This window comes from Nicotiana tomentosiformis, chromosome 11, assembly GCF_000390325.3.
Source record: "Nicotiana tomentosiformis chromosome 11, ASM39032v3, whole genome shotgun sequence".
NCBI classification, from domain to species: domain Eukaryota; kingdom Viridiplantae; phylum Streptophyta; class Magnoliopsida; order Solanales; family Solanaceae; genus Nicotiana; species Nicotiana tomentosiformis.
Genome location: NC_090822.1, coordinates 70,816,364 through 70,833,535, shown reverse-complemented (window position 1 = coordinate 70,833,535; position 17,172 = coordinate 70,816,364). Strand labels below are relative to the sequence as shown.

The following is a 17,172-nucleotide window of genomic DNA, read 5'->3' as shown; positions in this document are numbered from 1 at the left end:
GAGTCCCTTAGTCGCAAGTTGGTATGCAAGGATAGGTGAGGCACTGGGTACCGGTATCGCCCCCCAGGTTCGAGGCATGACAAAAAGTGGTATCATAGCAGTTCTTTCCTAGGGAGTCTACAAGCCGTGTCTAGTAGAGTCTTGTTTATGGGTGTATTATGGACCACACTTATAAGCAGGAGGCTACAGGGCATTTGGGACTGTCACTCTTTCTTCTTACTCTAGATCGTGTGGTAGAGCTCAGTTGTAAGAACTCAATTTCCTAAACTCTATCTCATTCGTAATACAACGATACCTACATCCAAAAAGATGGTTGGTAAGAGAGATATCCGTGGAAGAATTGAGTAAGAGGAACTCAATTTTGTATCATGCTTATGATGACTAAATGTAAAGTTTTCAGCCGAACATGTGTGCAAGCTTCTTGATATGGAGCCTTAAGGTAAGAATATCCACTCTTATGGTAAAAACAAAAGAGCAATGAGAGATTCAGAAGATAGGTACAAGTTTGAACAAGTAAAAGAAGCAAGATGAAGAAGGGTACGAGGCACCAAGTTAATGAAGATTATCAGTATTTACAATTCAAGCAGAGAAATATAAGCATTTTGAGTTACCTTCAATTGTAACAGAGGTATGTATAATTGGCCACACCCATCTCAGTTATGCCCTTAGGGGCTAACAGGTGTAGTTTAAGAAAAGGACGGGACATCAAGATCCGGCTGGGGTTAGAGTAATCCAAAATGGTGAATGGATTATTTGTGTTAGTTGACATTTTTGAAGGATATTACAAATGTGCTAATAGATCTCCTTGTGAGACACCTAGATGGTGCACTCTAGAATATTACAATTAGATGTGAATACTAGCATGATCAAAAAATTCAGAAGATAGGCACTAAAAGCCTGGAAGGGATAAATATTACCTTAGTGTGGTTCCCGTTCCTAGTAGAGCGAGGAAGTTGAGTAACCCGAAGAGCTGATGAATGAAGCAAGGGGAGCTAAAAGCAAAAGAATGTCTTGTTGAAGTTTTCACAAGAAAAGGATATGTAGAAATATTAGCAGGGAAATGATAAGAGAGATAAGGAAGCATTATGAGTAAGATGTGATACATGGATGACAACGGTAGATAAAAAAGATGATGGTATTACAAGGTCCATAGTCAGGTGAAGGAAGAGACGAGAGGTGATAGGCCTTAAGACAACAAAAGAGTATAGGCCATAAAGTCATATCCTCATTTCGAGAAATAAGTTCGTGACTCTAACGTGATTTCCAAATGGAAAAGTTAAACCCCAGAGTAATAGAAATCAGTATGGAATGGTAAAGAAAGAATGACATAAAAATGAGAAAGGGATGAAATTGCACTTATTCAAATCCTACAGATACGCTACGATTCTAGAACATTATGCAAACACGAGGTCAAGGAAAGAAAGTAAGGGTTCCTGCCTGGGATGTTATTGATAAATAAGGATCTAGTGCGAGAGGTAAGTTAAGACAAAGGAAATAAACCAAGAAAGATTTTGCCGGATATTGATATGAGAATGAGTCAACGAGTAATTAGTAGTTGACTCAGGAAGAGCGTAGTCATGGCTAGACAAGAGGTTACCGACAAATCAGCAGATCATTCAAGATGAACATAGTGAACCCCAACATGGGGAATTCAGTCTCGCAGATATGACATTGGAACCCTTGAGAAATATTCAGATAGGAGTTGGGGTAGTTAAAGATATCGTATAAGTATTACGAAAATAAAAGAGAATGCCACTGGGAAGACAGTCAAAACTTCAGTTCAGAAGCAACCGCACGAGCACAAGTGCACAGAGGTATGTAACTACGGATATTTATAGACGAGTAAGAACATCGAAAAATTCTTCGGGTATACAATATAACAAGCTCACAACATTACAAGAGTCAGAGGGTCCTCCTTAAGTTCTACAATGAAAGACTAGCTGAGGAAGTAAGGAGGAAGGCTTCAACCTAAGCTCAGTGACCTAAAGAGGAAGTGATCTTATAACAACAGTCTCACAACGACGTTTTATGCACTCCATAAGAAAAGGGAACCTACCGTGGCTAATGGACGGGAAGTAAAAATCAGAAGTGGTATTCAAGATTATATGAGTTATATGGAATTCCAATATGTATGGACACTAAGATAAGTTAATTATGCACGCAACAAATGGAAGAACAACCAGGAAAAGCAATTGCTTGCATTTAAAGAACATTCAGAAGGAATGAAAAAAATATTCGATTAATAATCCAGAGTTAGTTACGTTATGAACACACTTAAGAGTTCAGAGTATTATACATGTAGCATATATGTTGACATTCATACAGCCGTAGAAGACTCCTGTATAAGTTAAAAGAAAGAATTGAGCCTAGGTCATAGACAAAGGATTGAATTGTTAGAAGATTTTATCATGGATATTCCATAGCGCCCATGAAAGGCTAAAGTAATAACTAAGACCAGGAGCCGCAGATCGGAATATAGCTTAAGCCTACATGAAGGCTGATCAGAAGGAAGAGGAAACTAAAGAGTTTAATCAACTAATTAAATCAGGAGTCTGATTATTGGACCTAGAGAATTATAGAAATCATGATTGAGAACATAGCGGAATCAATATTAATATCATAGGTGCAAGAGAGATAGCACAACAACCATATTCTATAACGGCTCTAAGATAAAGCCAATTAGAAAAGTACCAGCCTCATAAGAAGTCAGTATGAAGCTCCCACCGGATTGCATATGCGCCAGAGGTGAAAGTATTATAATAAAGTTTTAAGTTGTGGGTGCAAATCATACCTATGTGGAAGTGGGGTTATGAAAATGATATAAGATATGATGCGAGATTTTAAGGTAAGTAAGGTAAAGATGAACAACACATGAGATACTCAGGTGCAAAAGGTTGTGAATAATTCATACTTCAGATAGAGGCTAGAAGCGTTGGGATTCGGTATCCAAGAATGATAGCGGTGTCATAAGTGGCATATCTTTTAGCCTATGGTTTCTAGGCACCGAGAGATCTATTCAAGAGAGTAAACAAGAGTTGGAGACGATACGATGTTTCGCTTAATGTTCCATAATAACACAAGGAAATCTATGGTGCAAGGAAGTTGAAGGAAGGCTGCGAGTAGTACAAATGGATATGTATGGGTCGCAAACTAAAGTATAATAGAGCGACAAGGTTTTAGGAAGAGAAGAGTAAGGACAAAAAAAGGGTGAGTGAGAAGGTAATGAGAAACGGACGAGTCCTCAGGATTAAACCCATGAAAACAAGATAGCTGATGGCTTCTCTAAGTTATAGAAAGCTCAGTATAGCCTGAATGAACTCAAAGGAATCTAAGACTAGTAGCATTTGGAAGAGATGAAATGCTGCCCTGATAGTAGAATAGAGGTGTAATTGTGATAGATAAAGGATGATGGTTGAGCCTTCGATTGAGTAATGATTTGAAGAGGATTTCATGGATTATACGGAATTAAAATACCCACGTAAGGTGAATCACATTGGGATGCTATAAAATACGATTATTGAAGTACAGTATCGCCCCTAAGTGGATCAGGAAAATCACTTCAAATATTCCTCGATGCAACATAAGCCTTAGTGGCAATGAATTACGTAAGAAGTTTCAAGTTATCAGTGGTATATTGTAGATCAATATTGAGGCGAATCATAATGGATGGAGAAAAGTCACAAAGTATGAGCTGCGATTAGGTCGTCATTCTTAAGATGAACAATAATGAGGAAGCATTAAAAGACTTAGCTTTATGCATATAGGATAAGCAACGAGAGTAACTTGGAGTTTGGTCACAGACCTCAGTAACAATAAATCGAAGTAAGAGTTATGGTATAGTATGGCCTACTTAGATGTAGTAAAGCTAATGACTCCCAGAAGGAAAACTTGACATAATTTTGTATATGTTCACAAAGTGAGGCCTAGAGATTGGCTAAGAGCTGGAGGAAAGTCATGGTATGAGATATAGGACTAAAGGGGGGAATGCCCTGGCCTTTAAATGGCAAGGAGAATATTAAAGTATTCGGAAGAGCTATGGGTTATGAGAATGATAAGTGCATCAGTCAACATTCGAGGACGAATGTTCCAAAGGGGGGAATAATGTTACACCCCATATTTTTTGTACGTGAAAGTACGCCATGAATAAATTGATGAAAGCTCGGAAATGAGATGTTACATCCCGCATTTTTATACGTTAAAGTTTCGTCATAAGTTAATCGACGTAAGCTCGGGAATGAGATTATTTTCGCATTATAAGTACTATGATATTTCAAAATAAGGGATAAGTAAATTCGTAAAGGTGAGAGGGTAAGCTCATCGAAGAAAATAAATTTCGTTGAAATTAGACAATTTGGGATAAAATATGGTCCGAGCTATAATACCCGGTATTTATGGACTAGTGCCATACAAGGTACCACATGACCATAAGAGTAAGGTGTACAAAGTGTGTTAAAAGTGAGTAGTATTTTAAGTAATTTGAGATAATTCATAATCATGTGGATAATTGGGTAATTATTAGGTTAGCGGGGAATTAAATAGTTAATTAAGAAAATGAGTGGATAAGGATCCTTGTTGTTGCTGCCACTTGGCATTAAGCTAAACCAAAGTGGCACCAATATGAATGATAAGTTATAAGACACAACATGCCTTGTTTACACGTGAAATGTTCCTTGGATTTTGGTTTCTTTAGTGGTAATATAACTTGGAAAATTAGACCAGCCACATTATGGCATAACTTAGAGATTTAGTGGTAATATAACTTGGTTTGGATGATGAGTTATGGCATGCTTGCCACTTTAGAATTAGACTAGAAAGTTGGATGCCAAGTTAGCTAACAGATGAAATTCTCATTCTTAAAGCTTCAGCAAAGCTAATGTTGCAGTAGCAACGAAATTCATTCAAAGATTTCATATGAAGTCTACATAATGTTATCACAATGTGAGATTTTGATTCTAAGGGAGTACGGTAAATCTTTCTCAAGAATATCATACGGATTCTTCCCTACTCCGATCTTGCCGATTACATGTTGTCGCAATTGACGTGTATTAGAGGGATTGTCAAGAGAACCAGCTCAGGTATGTTAAGGCTAAGCCTTTCCTTCATTTTGGCATGATCTCGTAATTACATGTGTTTGATAACGAGTCATAAAGAGAAGTTCATACTCCCAAATTTATATACTTTATCCTAGTCTCATAAATTACAGTATTCTCCTTATCGGGACTTCATATTCAATTGAGTATTGTCTTCTTCCAGTCAAGAGAGCAGAGAGCCTATATATACAATATTATAGTATTTTCATTACCATCGAGCTATAATTGATGGGCAGGCCCCTATTGGGCAACCTCTGATCAGATGGTAAGTTATATACCGAGCCTACTGTGGCCGAGCGCCTATGAGCGAGCCCAAAATGGCCGAGATACAGAGCCTAGTATGGCCGAACGCTTATGAGCGAGCCTACTGTGGCAGAGCAGTTATATATACCGAGCCTTATAAGGCCGTACAACTATTTTACTTACTATATTAAGAGAGTTGAGTCAGTATCAGCCGGTGAGCATATCTTCATATTACCTTTGACTCCCAGTTACTTTAAGTTATTATATTATCAGTTTAGTTTCAGTTTTTAGTATATTGACTTAAATACTCGGTACATTATTTCGTACTGGCGTCCTTTTTCTTGGGGCGCTGCATTTCATGTGTGCAGGTTCAGACAGATAGACGGGTAGACCTCCTCATTAGGTGTTGCCCGAGTTCAGCTTGATCGGTAAGTTCCATGCCTTTCGGAGTTGCCGGGTCTAGAGCTTTATGTACATCTTGTGTATATATGTACATATGATATGAGTAGGTCGGGGCCCTGTTCCGATCACAGTATATCCATCAGTAGAGGCTTGTAGACATATCCGGTCAGTTAGTGCAGTATTTTGGGCTTGTAGGCCTTTTATGTATATTTTGTTAGTTTGCCAGCTGTAGTAGTTATGACGGCCTTGTCAGCCCAGCATTATATTGATGTTTAGTCAGCATTCGCAATTGTCTTGCAATGTGGCCCATGCCCAAAGTATGACATTATATGTTCAGAGTCCCTTAGTCGCAAGTTGGTACGCAAGGATAGGTGAGGCACCGAGTGCCGGTCTCGCCCCCCAGGTTCGGGGCATGACACTCTTGTTCATGGTAGCCTTAGATTTTAAAACTCTGTTTATGTACTTTTCAAACAGAAAGTGTGTCTAGTTCATATCAGCTTTGTAAACTCTATTTTTAGAAGCTCATAATTTGCACTAGCAGTTCTTGGGGAATTTATAAAAATTAAGATCTTTATTTACTTAAATTGCTTTAATAATTGTTGTTGGAATTGGATAATTGAAAGTTGGCTTACCTAGCGGGTTGGGTTAGATGCCATCACGACTAGTTGGATTTTGGGTCGTGACACTATTAGATATAAGATATAAGATGAAACAAAAATAATTTCAAATACTCATACATCACTAACAAATCCCCCAAGACTGGTGTCTTGTAACGACCCGACCAGTTATTTTGAGTTTTAGCATTTCATTCGATGGTTTGAGACTTAGAGTAGCTTCATATGATGTATTATGACTTTTGTGTATGACCGTATTTTGTTGTTGAGTGATTCGGGAGTAGTTTGGAAGAATGACTTTCGATTTGAAAGCTTTAAGTTGGAAGAGTTGACCAAGATTTGACTTTCTAGTAAACCGACTCAGAATCAAATTTTGTTGCTTCCGATAGGTTCATATGATAATTTTGGACATGTACGTATGCTTGAGTTTAGTTTTGGAGGTTCCTAGAAGAATTCGATACTATTTGTCGAAAGTTGGCAATTTGAAGAACTCAAAAGTTTAAAAGTTTGACCAATAGGTGATTTTGTTGTTATTGGACTCCAATTTGTGTTCCGGGACTTTGCATAAGTCTATATAGATAAAGCAAACTTGTGAGCAAAGTTTGAAAGTTACCCAAAGTGTGTAATTGTGTTTGGGACAATCTTTTGAAAGAATGAAAATTTAAACAACTTAAAGAGATATTATGGTCGGTTTGAGCCTCGATTCTTTATTGTTATTGTTGATACCCAATTTTTTCCTTATATTTTTTCAAATAGCATGTATACTTTCAAAATGTCATTCTGCATCACTATTTAATTTACAAGATCTATATGAACATTTTTATAATTTTTCATATTTTTCAGAGTTTTAAAATTAATTTTCTTGCATTTAAATTAATTGAATATTTACCAATTATTTCTTTAAATTATTTCTTGTGATGACTTAATCATCCAAACTATTATTTGAACCTATATACATGCTTCAAATATTTTTACTTTATTTCATATAATTACATTGGTATTTTTAGGCTATTCGCACAATCCTACAATAATAGCCTATATTTAGTAATTTTATTGCATTTGTCATTTTATTCAAGGTCAAAATAATATTTTACATTTTTATAATCTTATACTATTATTTTTAAGCATTAATTTGCATAAATAGCATTTTTATATATTTATTAAACTATTGTTTATTAAATTATTTCCCTTTTAATCTCTTATTTAAAAGCTGGCCCAATTTTTGAGCTAATTTTCGGACCAAACAAGACCCAAATCCCTGCCCCAATCCCCAAACCAGCCAAACGACCCCTAATTCCCCAACCCGATCGGTACCCTTTAAAATAACCCGCCCCGCTTCTCCTTTTAATCTTGGCTGTTGATCTCAAATGATCAACGACTCATAATTAACCTACCCATATGTTTATATCCCCTCACCCAAAAAACCCTAATCCATTTCACCCATCCGCCGCCTCTAAACGCTCTCCCCTCTCCTTCAGAAATCATAGCCGCCCTTTCTCAATCTTCTTCGAATCCGGTTCAATCATGGATTCCTTCTGTGATTTTCTTACCTTTTATGTGTTACCTCAATATTACTTACAAGATTGTGGTATTACTTAGTATTTGCAAAATGTTTTGGCAAATATCAATCTCTGAATCAAGGGAGATCAGCTTCACCCTTCGGTATTTGGACGATATTTCGTCCATATGCATCATGGCAAGGTCGTACGGGTTCGATTCAGTGAATTTTTGACTATTTTTTGGTTCTCCATCATGAACTAGGGTTTACCTAATTTTTCTCCTAATCCGATTAAATTTATTTTGCATGTTATTATTTCCTTATTTATGTTTGATTTTACAGTGTTTCCTTGTTTGTTTTCTTGATCTCTACTACTATATAAACCCCTCCCCAATTCCCCTCTAGAAAACAAAAAGAAACCGAAAGTGGTCACTGCTATTACACTCAATACCTCTTGCGTAAGGCGTAGTCATGAAGTTCCCACCGGCAAGTTCATTCACTACATATTGGTTGGTTGTGTTGATCCCACTATAGAAAGTTTGGGAAGATTTGAGGCAAATTTGTTGATTTTTCTCATAATTTGAAACTCTAATTTTGATTTCTATCAAATTCTGCTATACTTTCTTTTTCTATGGGTTCGACTGTCGAAGACATGTCTAGTAGTTCTGGTGTAACTGATAATTCTACTGTGACACCTTCCTCTCCATTATATCTGCTTCCGTCTGATTCACCTGGTACAATTTTGGTGACCACGACTTTTGATGGCACTAGCTGTGGAAGTTGGCATCGAGGAATGTTGTTAGGCCTCTCATGTAAGAATAAACTGGGGCTGATCAATGGGACAGTTGCACGACCTAGTTCTACCTCTCTTTTGTTCGAACCTTGGATTAGGTATAACGATATGGTTGTAGCCTGGATCCTAAATAGTTTAGATAGGGAAATTAGGGAGACTGTGATGTACACTGAAAGTGCTGAAAAACTTTGGAAGGAGATTGAGCGTAGATTTGTCAAGCTAGTGGAATTAAGATTTTTCAGATTCGTAAGTAAATTTCCTCGATTACCCAAGGTTCTTCAAGCATTTTATCATATTTTAACAGAATTAAAAATCTTTGGGATGAGCTTTCTTTCTCTGTATCATATCCTGATTGTGTTTGTGGATGCAAGGAGACCTACTAAAGGTTAGATGAAGAACAGAAGGTTCATCAATTTTTAATGGGTTTGAACGAATCATATCGCACTATTAGGAGAAACATACTTATGATGAAACCTTTACCTGATGTGGATAGTATGTACTTGATGCTTATTAATGATGAGAGCCAGTCTGGTATTCAAGCTAATGTGCCATCTCTCAATTCTAATCCTGTTGCCTTCTCTACTGGTGTTCAGAAGCCATTCTCTCAAAGAGTTAATTTTGACTCTCAAAGAGCTGGTCTCGACCCTTCTAGAAAGAACAATATTATTTGTCGATATTGCAAGAAGCCTGGTCATCAGATTGACAAATGCTACAAGCTTCATGGTTATCCTCCTAGTTTTCAGACTAAGTTCAAACGGACTACAACATTTGCTCAAGTGTCAGATTCTCAACCCATTGGGCACCCTGAAAATTCTACTGGTGATAATAAAATAGTTCAATCTAATGGTGGGATCTCTAGTATAACCAAGGAACAGTTTGATCAATTATTGAGTCTTCTGCATTCTCGAGCTTCTGGGACATCACAAGAGATCTCTGCTGGTTTTGCCAACTTTACAGGTCTGATAGGTAATCCTAATTTCAAATCTTATGGTTTGCTTTCTTGCAATTTTTCTAGGGTAGAAGATAGCCCTTGGATCATAGATTCGGGGGCAACCCATCACATGACCCCACACTCTTCCTTTCTAACTGACATTAAACCTCTAGTCTTACCTTATCTCATCACTTTTTTTGCAGGGTCTTTCTCTGAAGAAGCCAGTGTCTCTTGGTAGTCTTCAGAATGGGCTCTATATTCTCAATCATGTAAACCTTGTTGCATCTAAGTCTACTTTTCACCCTTCATTTGTAAATACCATTACTGCCTCCACTTTGCATGATTTGAATAAGAGCAGTAGTTCTACTTCTAATCTTGCATCTTCTGTATCTGTGAATGCTGATGTTTCTTATGCTATTCAATTTCATGTGTTGTCTTTTGACCATTCTTGGCATCTGAGACTTGGACACATGCCCTTTAATAAAATGAAGTCTACTCATTTCTTGTTTGATAAACTGCGAAAGAAACAAACATTTTTGTGTCCTATTTGCCCCAAGGCTAGGCAACAAAGGCTTCCCTTTCCTGAAAGTAAAATACACTGCACTTCTCCTTTTCAACTAATATACATAGATCTTTGGGGACCTTATCACACACAAACATATAATGGGTTCAAATACTTTATGACTATTGTGGATGATTTCTCTAGGGCTACCTGGACACTTTTACTATCTTCAAAGAGCAGTGCTTTCACCTTGTTACAGTCCTTTGTGCTAATGATCAAGAGTCAATTTGATGCCTTGGTCAAAGTAGTGAGGTCTGATAATGCCTTTGAGCTGGGTTCTAGCTCAGCAGCTCAGTCCTTCTTCTCTGCCCATGGAATTCTACACCAAACCTACTGTCCACATACACCACAACAAAATGGTGTTGTGGAGAGGAAACATAAACACCTTCTTGAAACTCCTAGGGCACTTCTATTTCAGTCCAAACTCCCTGTTAAGTATTGGGGTGAGTGTATCTTGACTGCCACTTACCTCATAAATAGATTTCCCTCACCTTTGTTAAATAACAAGGCTCCTTTTGAGTTACTCTATGGTATTGCTCCTTCTGTCACTCACTTTAGGACATTTGGTTGCCTTTGCTTTGCTGCAGTCCCCAAACCATATAGAGATAAATTCAAATCAAGATCCATTCCATCTGTTTTTCTTGGTTACAGTGCTGGCAAGAAGAGTTATAAACTACTGTCATTGTCCAATTCCAGTATTTTCCGCTCCAGAGATGTTGTCTTTCATGAAACTGTCTTTCTTCACTCTTCTCCTGATTCTACTCATTTATTTCCTCCTTCTACTTTCTCTCCCTCTTCAGTCCCTTCTTCCTCTCCTAGTCCTGTTAGTCATCCTGGCCATAGTTGTTCTACTCCTATTTCTCCTCCTGGTTCTTCTGATCCCTCTTCTTTGCCTTGTAGTACTCTTAGTCCTTCCTCTCCTTCTCCTGTTCTTCCTCCTGTACTGAGAAGGTCTTTAAGAACTCACAATCCTCCTTCCTACCTTGGTGACTATGTTTGTTTCTCTGCCTCTAGTTCTAAGGTTCCTTCACCCTCTGATCTTTGTTTGCAAGAACCATAATTTTACCATCAAGCTGCCTCCAATCCTGTTTGGCCGAAGGCTATTATGAAAGAGTTTTAAGCTTTGGAGGCTAACAATACTTGGGATATTCTTCCTCTACCTCCTAGTAAGAAAGTCATCCCTTGCAAATGGGTCTATAAGATAAAACAGAGGGCTGATGGTTCAGTTGAAAGATACAAAACTAGGTTGGTGATTAGGGGTGATAATCAGTTAGAAGGAGTAGACTTCACTGAAACTTTCTCTCGTGTGCTTAAATTGACAACTATTAAATGTCTCCTATCTGTAGCCATTAAAAGGAATTGGGTTGTGTACCAACTTGATGTCAACAATGCTTTCCTCCATGGAGTTTTGGATGAAGAGGTATTCATGAAAATCTCTCAAGGCTTGGTTGTTTCCACCTCTACCTCTGTTCCTATTTATTCATTAGCTTGCAAATTAAATAAGTCCCTTTATGGCCTTAGGCAAGCCTCAAGGCAATGGTATGCTAAGCTTTCCCCTGCTCTTCAATCTAAGGGTTTCCAACCTAGCATGAATGACTATTCCCTATTCAGAAAATTAAAGGGGGCTCATCTCACTGTAGTAGTTGTTTACGTGGATGATATACTATTGGCTGGGGATGCTGTGTCTGAGTTGACTTCTTTGAAAGAGTTCTTAGATGCCCAGTTTAAGATCAAGGACCTTGGTGAGATTCACTATTTCCTTGGGCTTGAGGTTATTAAAATGCCTCAAGGATACCTGATCAGTCAACATAAGTTTGCTTTGGATTTGCTCTCTGATTTTCAATATTCTGCAGTTACACCTGTGGTAGCCCCCTTAGACTTTCATGTCAAGTTGTCAACTGAAGTTGGGGATTTGCTACCTGATCCCTCTGTCTACAGAAAGTTGGTAGGCAAACTTAATTACTTGCAACATACCATACCTGAGTCAATATATGTCTGCTCCTAGAGTTCCTCATTTGGAGGCTGCTTATCATGTTCTTAGATATGTGGCTAGCACCTCTGATTTGGGTATTATGCTTTCTAGCAATCCTGATTTTTCTTTGCATGGTTTTTGTGACTATGACTGGGCTAGTTGTGCCGATAGTAGAAAGTGTGTTTCTGGTTTTGTGTTGTTTCTTGGAGGCTGCCCAGTTTCTTGGAAGTCCAAAAAGCAGCCTACTCTTGTTTTGTCCTCTGTTGAAGCAGAGTATAGAGCTGTTCGTTTGTTGGTAGCTGAAGTTACTTGGGTAGTTCGATTGCTGGGTGAGCTGGGTGTGGATAATCTCAGCCTTGTTGCTTTGTACTGTGATAATTAAGCTGCAGTCAATATAGCCAAGAATCCCGTCTTTCACGAGCGGACCAAACATATCGAGGTGGATTGCCATTTTGTACGGGATGCCTTGTCTGATGGTTTGGTTTTGTTGCATTCTATTTCTATATTTGCTCAACTTGCTGATATATTCACTAAATCTTTGCTTGGTGTGCAGCAACAGGCTTTTCTTCCCAAGCTTGGAATGGCCAGCCCTTCCAGCTTGTCGGGGGGTGTTGGAGCTGAAGTTAGTAGTGTTAAGTAGTCAAGATGGGCCAGCCCATCTGTAATTATGTTATTCTTATTTTGGCCCATTAAGTGAACGGCCCAATTGTATGGTGTACATATGAGACCTCTTACAATGTATTAGAGGAACAATTCTTTTTTGGAAATAATACTCTTCACATTTTCTCCCAAATATCTCTTTGTACAGCTACGTGTTAGGGTTCGATCATCTCTTTGTCAATGTCGATTATCTCTAGATTCACCTGTTAACAAAAGGAAGCGAAGAAAGCAACTCACAAGGGGGAAAATTCTAAAGAGATAATACAAGAGAAGAGCGGCTGAAGTAAAAGAAAAAGGTATTCATTATCTTTAACATTTACTTGACAGTGACAACTTGTATTTTGCTGCAGAAATGGCTCGAATATGGGCATAGGTTATGATTAAGCCGCTTGCATTAAGTTAAGCCACGCCAAGGAGATGGACTTGTGTGATTTATTCAGTATTTCCAATTGGAACAATTAATAAGGTAAGATTTCCTGTCATCATATAAGCTTAATTTCCTGCTTCTATGCTGTTTGGTTTACCTGATTGTGTCGTTTATTGTATCTATTACATGCTTGCAATGAGAATTAAATTATACTCCAATCAGGATAGGACATAGACTTCTTTACTTTAGCACAATGCCAATCCCATGATGCATGATTACGCAGGCAAGACATTTAAATCCTAAAAGAACAAGTACAGAGAAAATTTAGGGCGCTGAGAATAGTGTATACTGTAGTTACGAGATGTACGGCTCAAACATAACTAGAACCGCTTCACATGCAAGCTTTTGCATTTCCACATATATCTTGTTCTTGTTCAATTTTCTACGGACGAGGAATTTCTAAAAACTTGTGCTTTCTACTGGTAATACTAAAGTTTCTAACTTTTGCCAACAAAATGGAAGTTGTCCTGTTATCAAAGGAGAAACATGGGTGGCTACAAAATGAAGAAGAGCAAGAATAATTCATGGGAAGCAGCACTATTATCTTCCTTCTTTGTTCTTTCCTTTCCCTCCTGTGGTAATTTGGAACTGATGGTTCCCTTGAAGGATGTCTTTCATTTTTGCCTTTTTTATTAATACAAGCATCGGCTTCAGTAGTGAATTCATTAAATAGGCAACTGGCAGCAATCAACAGACAAAGTTTCTGAAATTTTAGTTGTTGGTTTTGTTGTATTTCTCTAAGAAAGGCAAAGAATTCAAGACCAGTTTGATAGATCTATATTCATTCTTAGTCCATTCCCAAATCCCAATGGATTGCCCACCATAAATGAAATCCTTTTTTTCTAAACTTGCTCTACTTCTCTCTAAACTGTAAATTTGATAGTCTTTTTTTTTCCTCAAAAATAATAGATGAGGAGGAATGTCAAAAGTCTCATTGATCACCAGGAACCTTTTCAATTACTCCTATTACACATGGAGAGAACATACACATATATAAAAGAGCATTCAGAGCTAAAAACTTTAAGATTGACCGATACAGATAATTTTCCTAAACCAAGTTGGAAGAAGAAGAAGAAAGAGTTGGAAGAAAGATGAGAGGAGTTGGTATTAATAAGTTATATAGTGTTCCACATCAGGTACAACAAGGCATTTAAAGGGTCTACATATATTTTGAGACTTTCCTCCCATAGTGTCTCATTCCATTTATAGCATATCTTTTCAAGCTTGAACTATGTAAATACAAATCGCAAAAAGGGGAGCCTGGGGTACTAAGCTCCAGGTATGCGCAGGTTCCGGAAAAGGGCCAGACCAATATTTAATAGATCTATTGTACAGTCTTACTTTGTATTTCTGAAAGAGGTTGTTTCCAAACCCCTGGCCTCCTGGTCACACGACGACAACTCTTACCATTGCGCCTAGGCTCTCGTTCCTTCTAGTATAAATAAAATGTACATGAAATATGAAAGTATGTTCTAATCCACTGTTGAGATTTCTTGTGACAAGGTTTCAGAATCCTGTACTTTCTTAGAGTGTCCGAGTAGGCTAAGAGATGCCTCATCAGCAACAACCTGATCAAGTTCAGTAGCTGCTGATTGGTCCTCAAGAATATCGTTAGAATGTCCTAATGGTTCATCTGTACTAATAAAATGGCACCAGTTTTTCTCCTTTGCATGAACTATGGCAGGATACAAGAATAACCCCAGAATAATGACTGAGCCACTTACTATATATGTCTTTAACGAAGCCAGATACATGACAAAAAGAAGCAACAAAGCTGGTGGAAGGCAAATCGCCGTTGCTCCAAATGTTTGAAAGGGGACCTTATAAGGTCTGTGAAGATCAGGCTTCACTATCCTTAATTTTATGAAGGCTGCAAACTCGAGAAGCATTCCTACTGAATAGAGGAAGTTAAGAAATTCCAAGATTTCTTGAAAACTCATCCATGACAGAAAGATCACACCTGTTGCGGAGCATAAGATGCTGATAGTGGGTGTCCCATATTTTGATCTGCAAGATTTGAAGTATAGTGACTTATCTTGTGATAATAGACTCACAATGCCAAAAAGGCCAACCTGTAAATTTGCCTTCTCCCTCTTTTGGTTGATACTCAAATGTCCGGTTTAATTTATAAAAACCATAAATAACAAGTTAAGAGTTCTTTTCATCTTTTATCATACTGCATATTTCCTAACCAGATCAATGTACTGGAATTCCATCAACTGGGACACACTAAGATTCCCTACTTTTAATCATCTCAGTTAAATAAATATCTAAGAGCCTAAGATGAAGGTAGTTTTACTTATATTTCCTCTTTTCGCGGAGCATTTGAAGCTCTAATATCACTAGGTCATGCTAGGAAAAGCTCTATCTTGTAGTAATTTACAAATGCTTACTATTAGAAACATCATAAAAAGAATCAATGGGGAAATTGCTCAAACCTCGAAGCAAATATAGAAGGAAGCATTCCCATTTCGCTCATCCCAAGAAGTTGGAAGGCATCACTACTCATTTCAGCTTCAAACAACCCCAAATTAGACATTGCAGCTGCAGCCTGGATCCACCATTTCAGCCAAACGCCACCAATCAACATTCCAGCTTCTGCAAAATAACCATCACTCCACTCACTAGGATTAGACTTTAAAGCTCCTGTTGCAGCCAGTAGTGGAATAATATACGAACAAACCACCAAAACTACAGCCGCGAGCAACGCGTCTCGAAACGTTCTACTAGGGTCTTCAACCTCCCCTGCTAAAGTACTGACCTTATCCCAGTAATTAAGATTCCAAAACATGGTATTAAAGTACCCTCTCCATTCAACCTTGTTGAAATCCACAACAATCCACTGTCCTGGTCTGATCCGAGGAATCGAGAGAATCGCCATTACAACAAACGGAAAAAGGGAAAAACTTGCAAGCAAAACAGCTGAAGAACCAACAATATGGAGGCCTCTATAATTCAAGTACGTCAAAGACACTGTAATAACTAACAGGGCTGGAATTCTTGCAACCAAGTGATTAAAAAGAGGCAACGAATGCTTCAAGTAATCGAGGAACAATACAGGGTAAAGAGCATTATCCATGACACCACTAAACCATTTCCAGAAGCCTTCTTGAAAGCCCCAGAAAGGGCCAAAAGCTGAAGATATCCAAATGACATAGCCACCATTTTCAGGGAAACTTGTGGCTAGCTCAGCTGTGATTAGTGCTTCAGGTATGCTCCAAATTAAAGCGAAAATCACGAAACCAAGTAAAGCTAGCAAAGGGCCACCCCCTGCTTTAACTGAATCTTCTACACCAAAAGGCCCCCCTGAAACTTCATAGAAAATCAGAGCAATAAGAGGCAATAAAGTTAGTTTTGGATTTTTCTTGATTGTTGCAGTGTTCTTGACATCATTCACCATTCCCTCAGATTAACATAAGATGGGAAGGAGAAAAAGTCAACCCCAAGATTGCGAATCTGGAGATCCTAATTCTATGGAAAGTATTTGGGTGCTATATAGCATGTGTAAAGAGAATTCCTTAAGTATTATTATGTGAATTACCTACTAAAGTTACTTTTATTTATTTTAGGACAATAAAATCACTCAAATTTGATTTTTTTGAGAGACGCCACTTTTATCCTTGGGAGACATCACTTTTCCGGCTAAAACACTTTGTAGGATAACTCTCTAGAGTTGAGTGATTTTGTTGTTCTAAAATAAACAAAAGTTACTTTAATAGATAATTTTCAATACTTGAATGATCATAAAAAGGAATTATGCAGTAAAAAGTTGAAGATTTCCTTGATATTATGTGTTTATGTTAGGAATAAGAGAGAGCTTTAGTTTAAGTTCAAGATGGTAAGTTTCATGTTAATAAATATTTTCCTATATCATACTGGTACATTATTTTTACTTCACTTCTTTGAGGTTTGTCCTAAATTCTAACAAGTCTTGGTTGTACTAAGCAATGTTATTTATAGGAATATTTTACATGTTCTAA

The 17,172-nt window shown here is 37.8% G+C and overlaps 1 protein-coding gene and 1 long non-coding RNA gene across 3 annotated transcripts; one reads left to right on the top strand and one right to left on the bottom strand.

The window, feature by feature from the left end:
• The first annotated feature begins 12,825 nt into the window (after positions 1-12,825).
• LOC104109342 (uncharacterized) lies at positions 12,826-15,356 on the top strand. 2 transcript variants are annotated; one of them, XR_001971821.3, is made up of 2 exons: positions 12,826-13,231; positions 14,941-15,356. It is a non-coding gene; the product is annotated as an uncharacterized lncRNA (long non-coding RNA). The 2 variants fall into 2 exon arrangements; XR_689213.4 differs by having other exon boundaries at positions 13,655-15,356.
• LOC104109341 (probable polyamine transporter At3g19553) lies at positions 14,273-17,168 on the bottom strand. The gene is made up of 2 exons (XM_009618602.4): positions 15,631-17,168; positions 14,273-15,199 (listed from the first exon to the last, which is right to left on the bottom strand). The coding sequence occupies exons 1-2, from the start codon at positions 16,590-16,592 to the stop codon at positions 14,665-14,667; spliced, it is 1,497 nt and encodes a 498-aa protein (XP_009616897.1). The 5' UTR covers positions 16,593-17,168; the 3' UTR covers positions 14,273-14,664.
• Between the last annotated feature and the right edge of the window lie 4 nt (positions 17,169-17,172).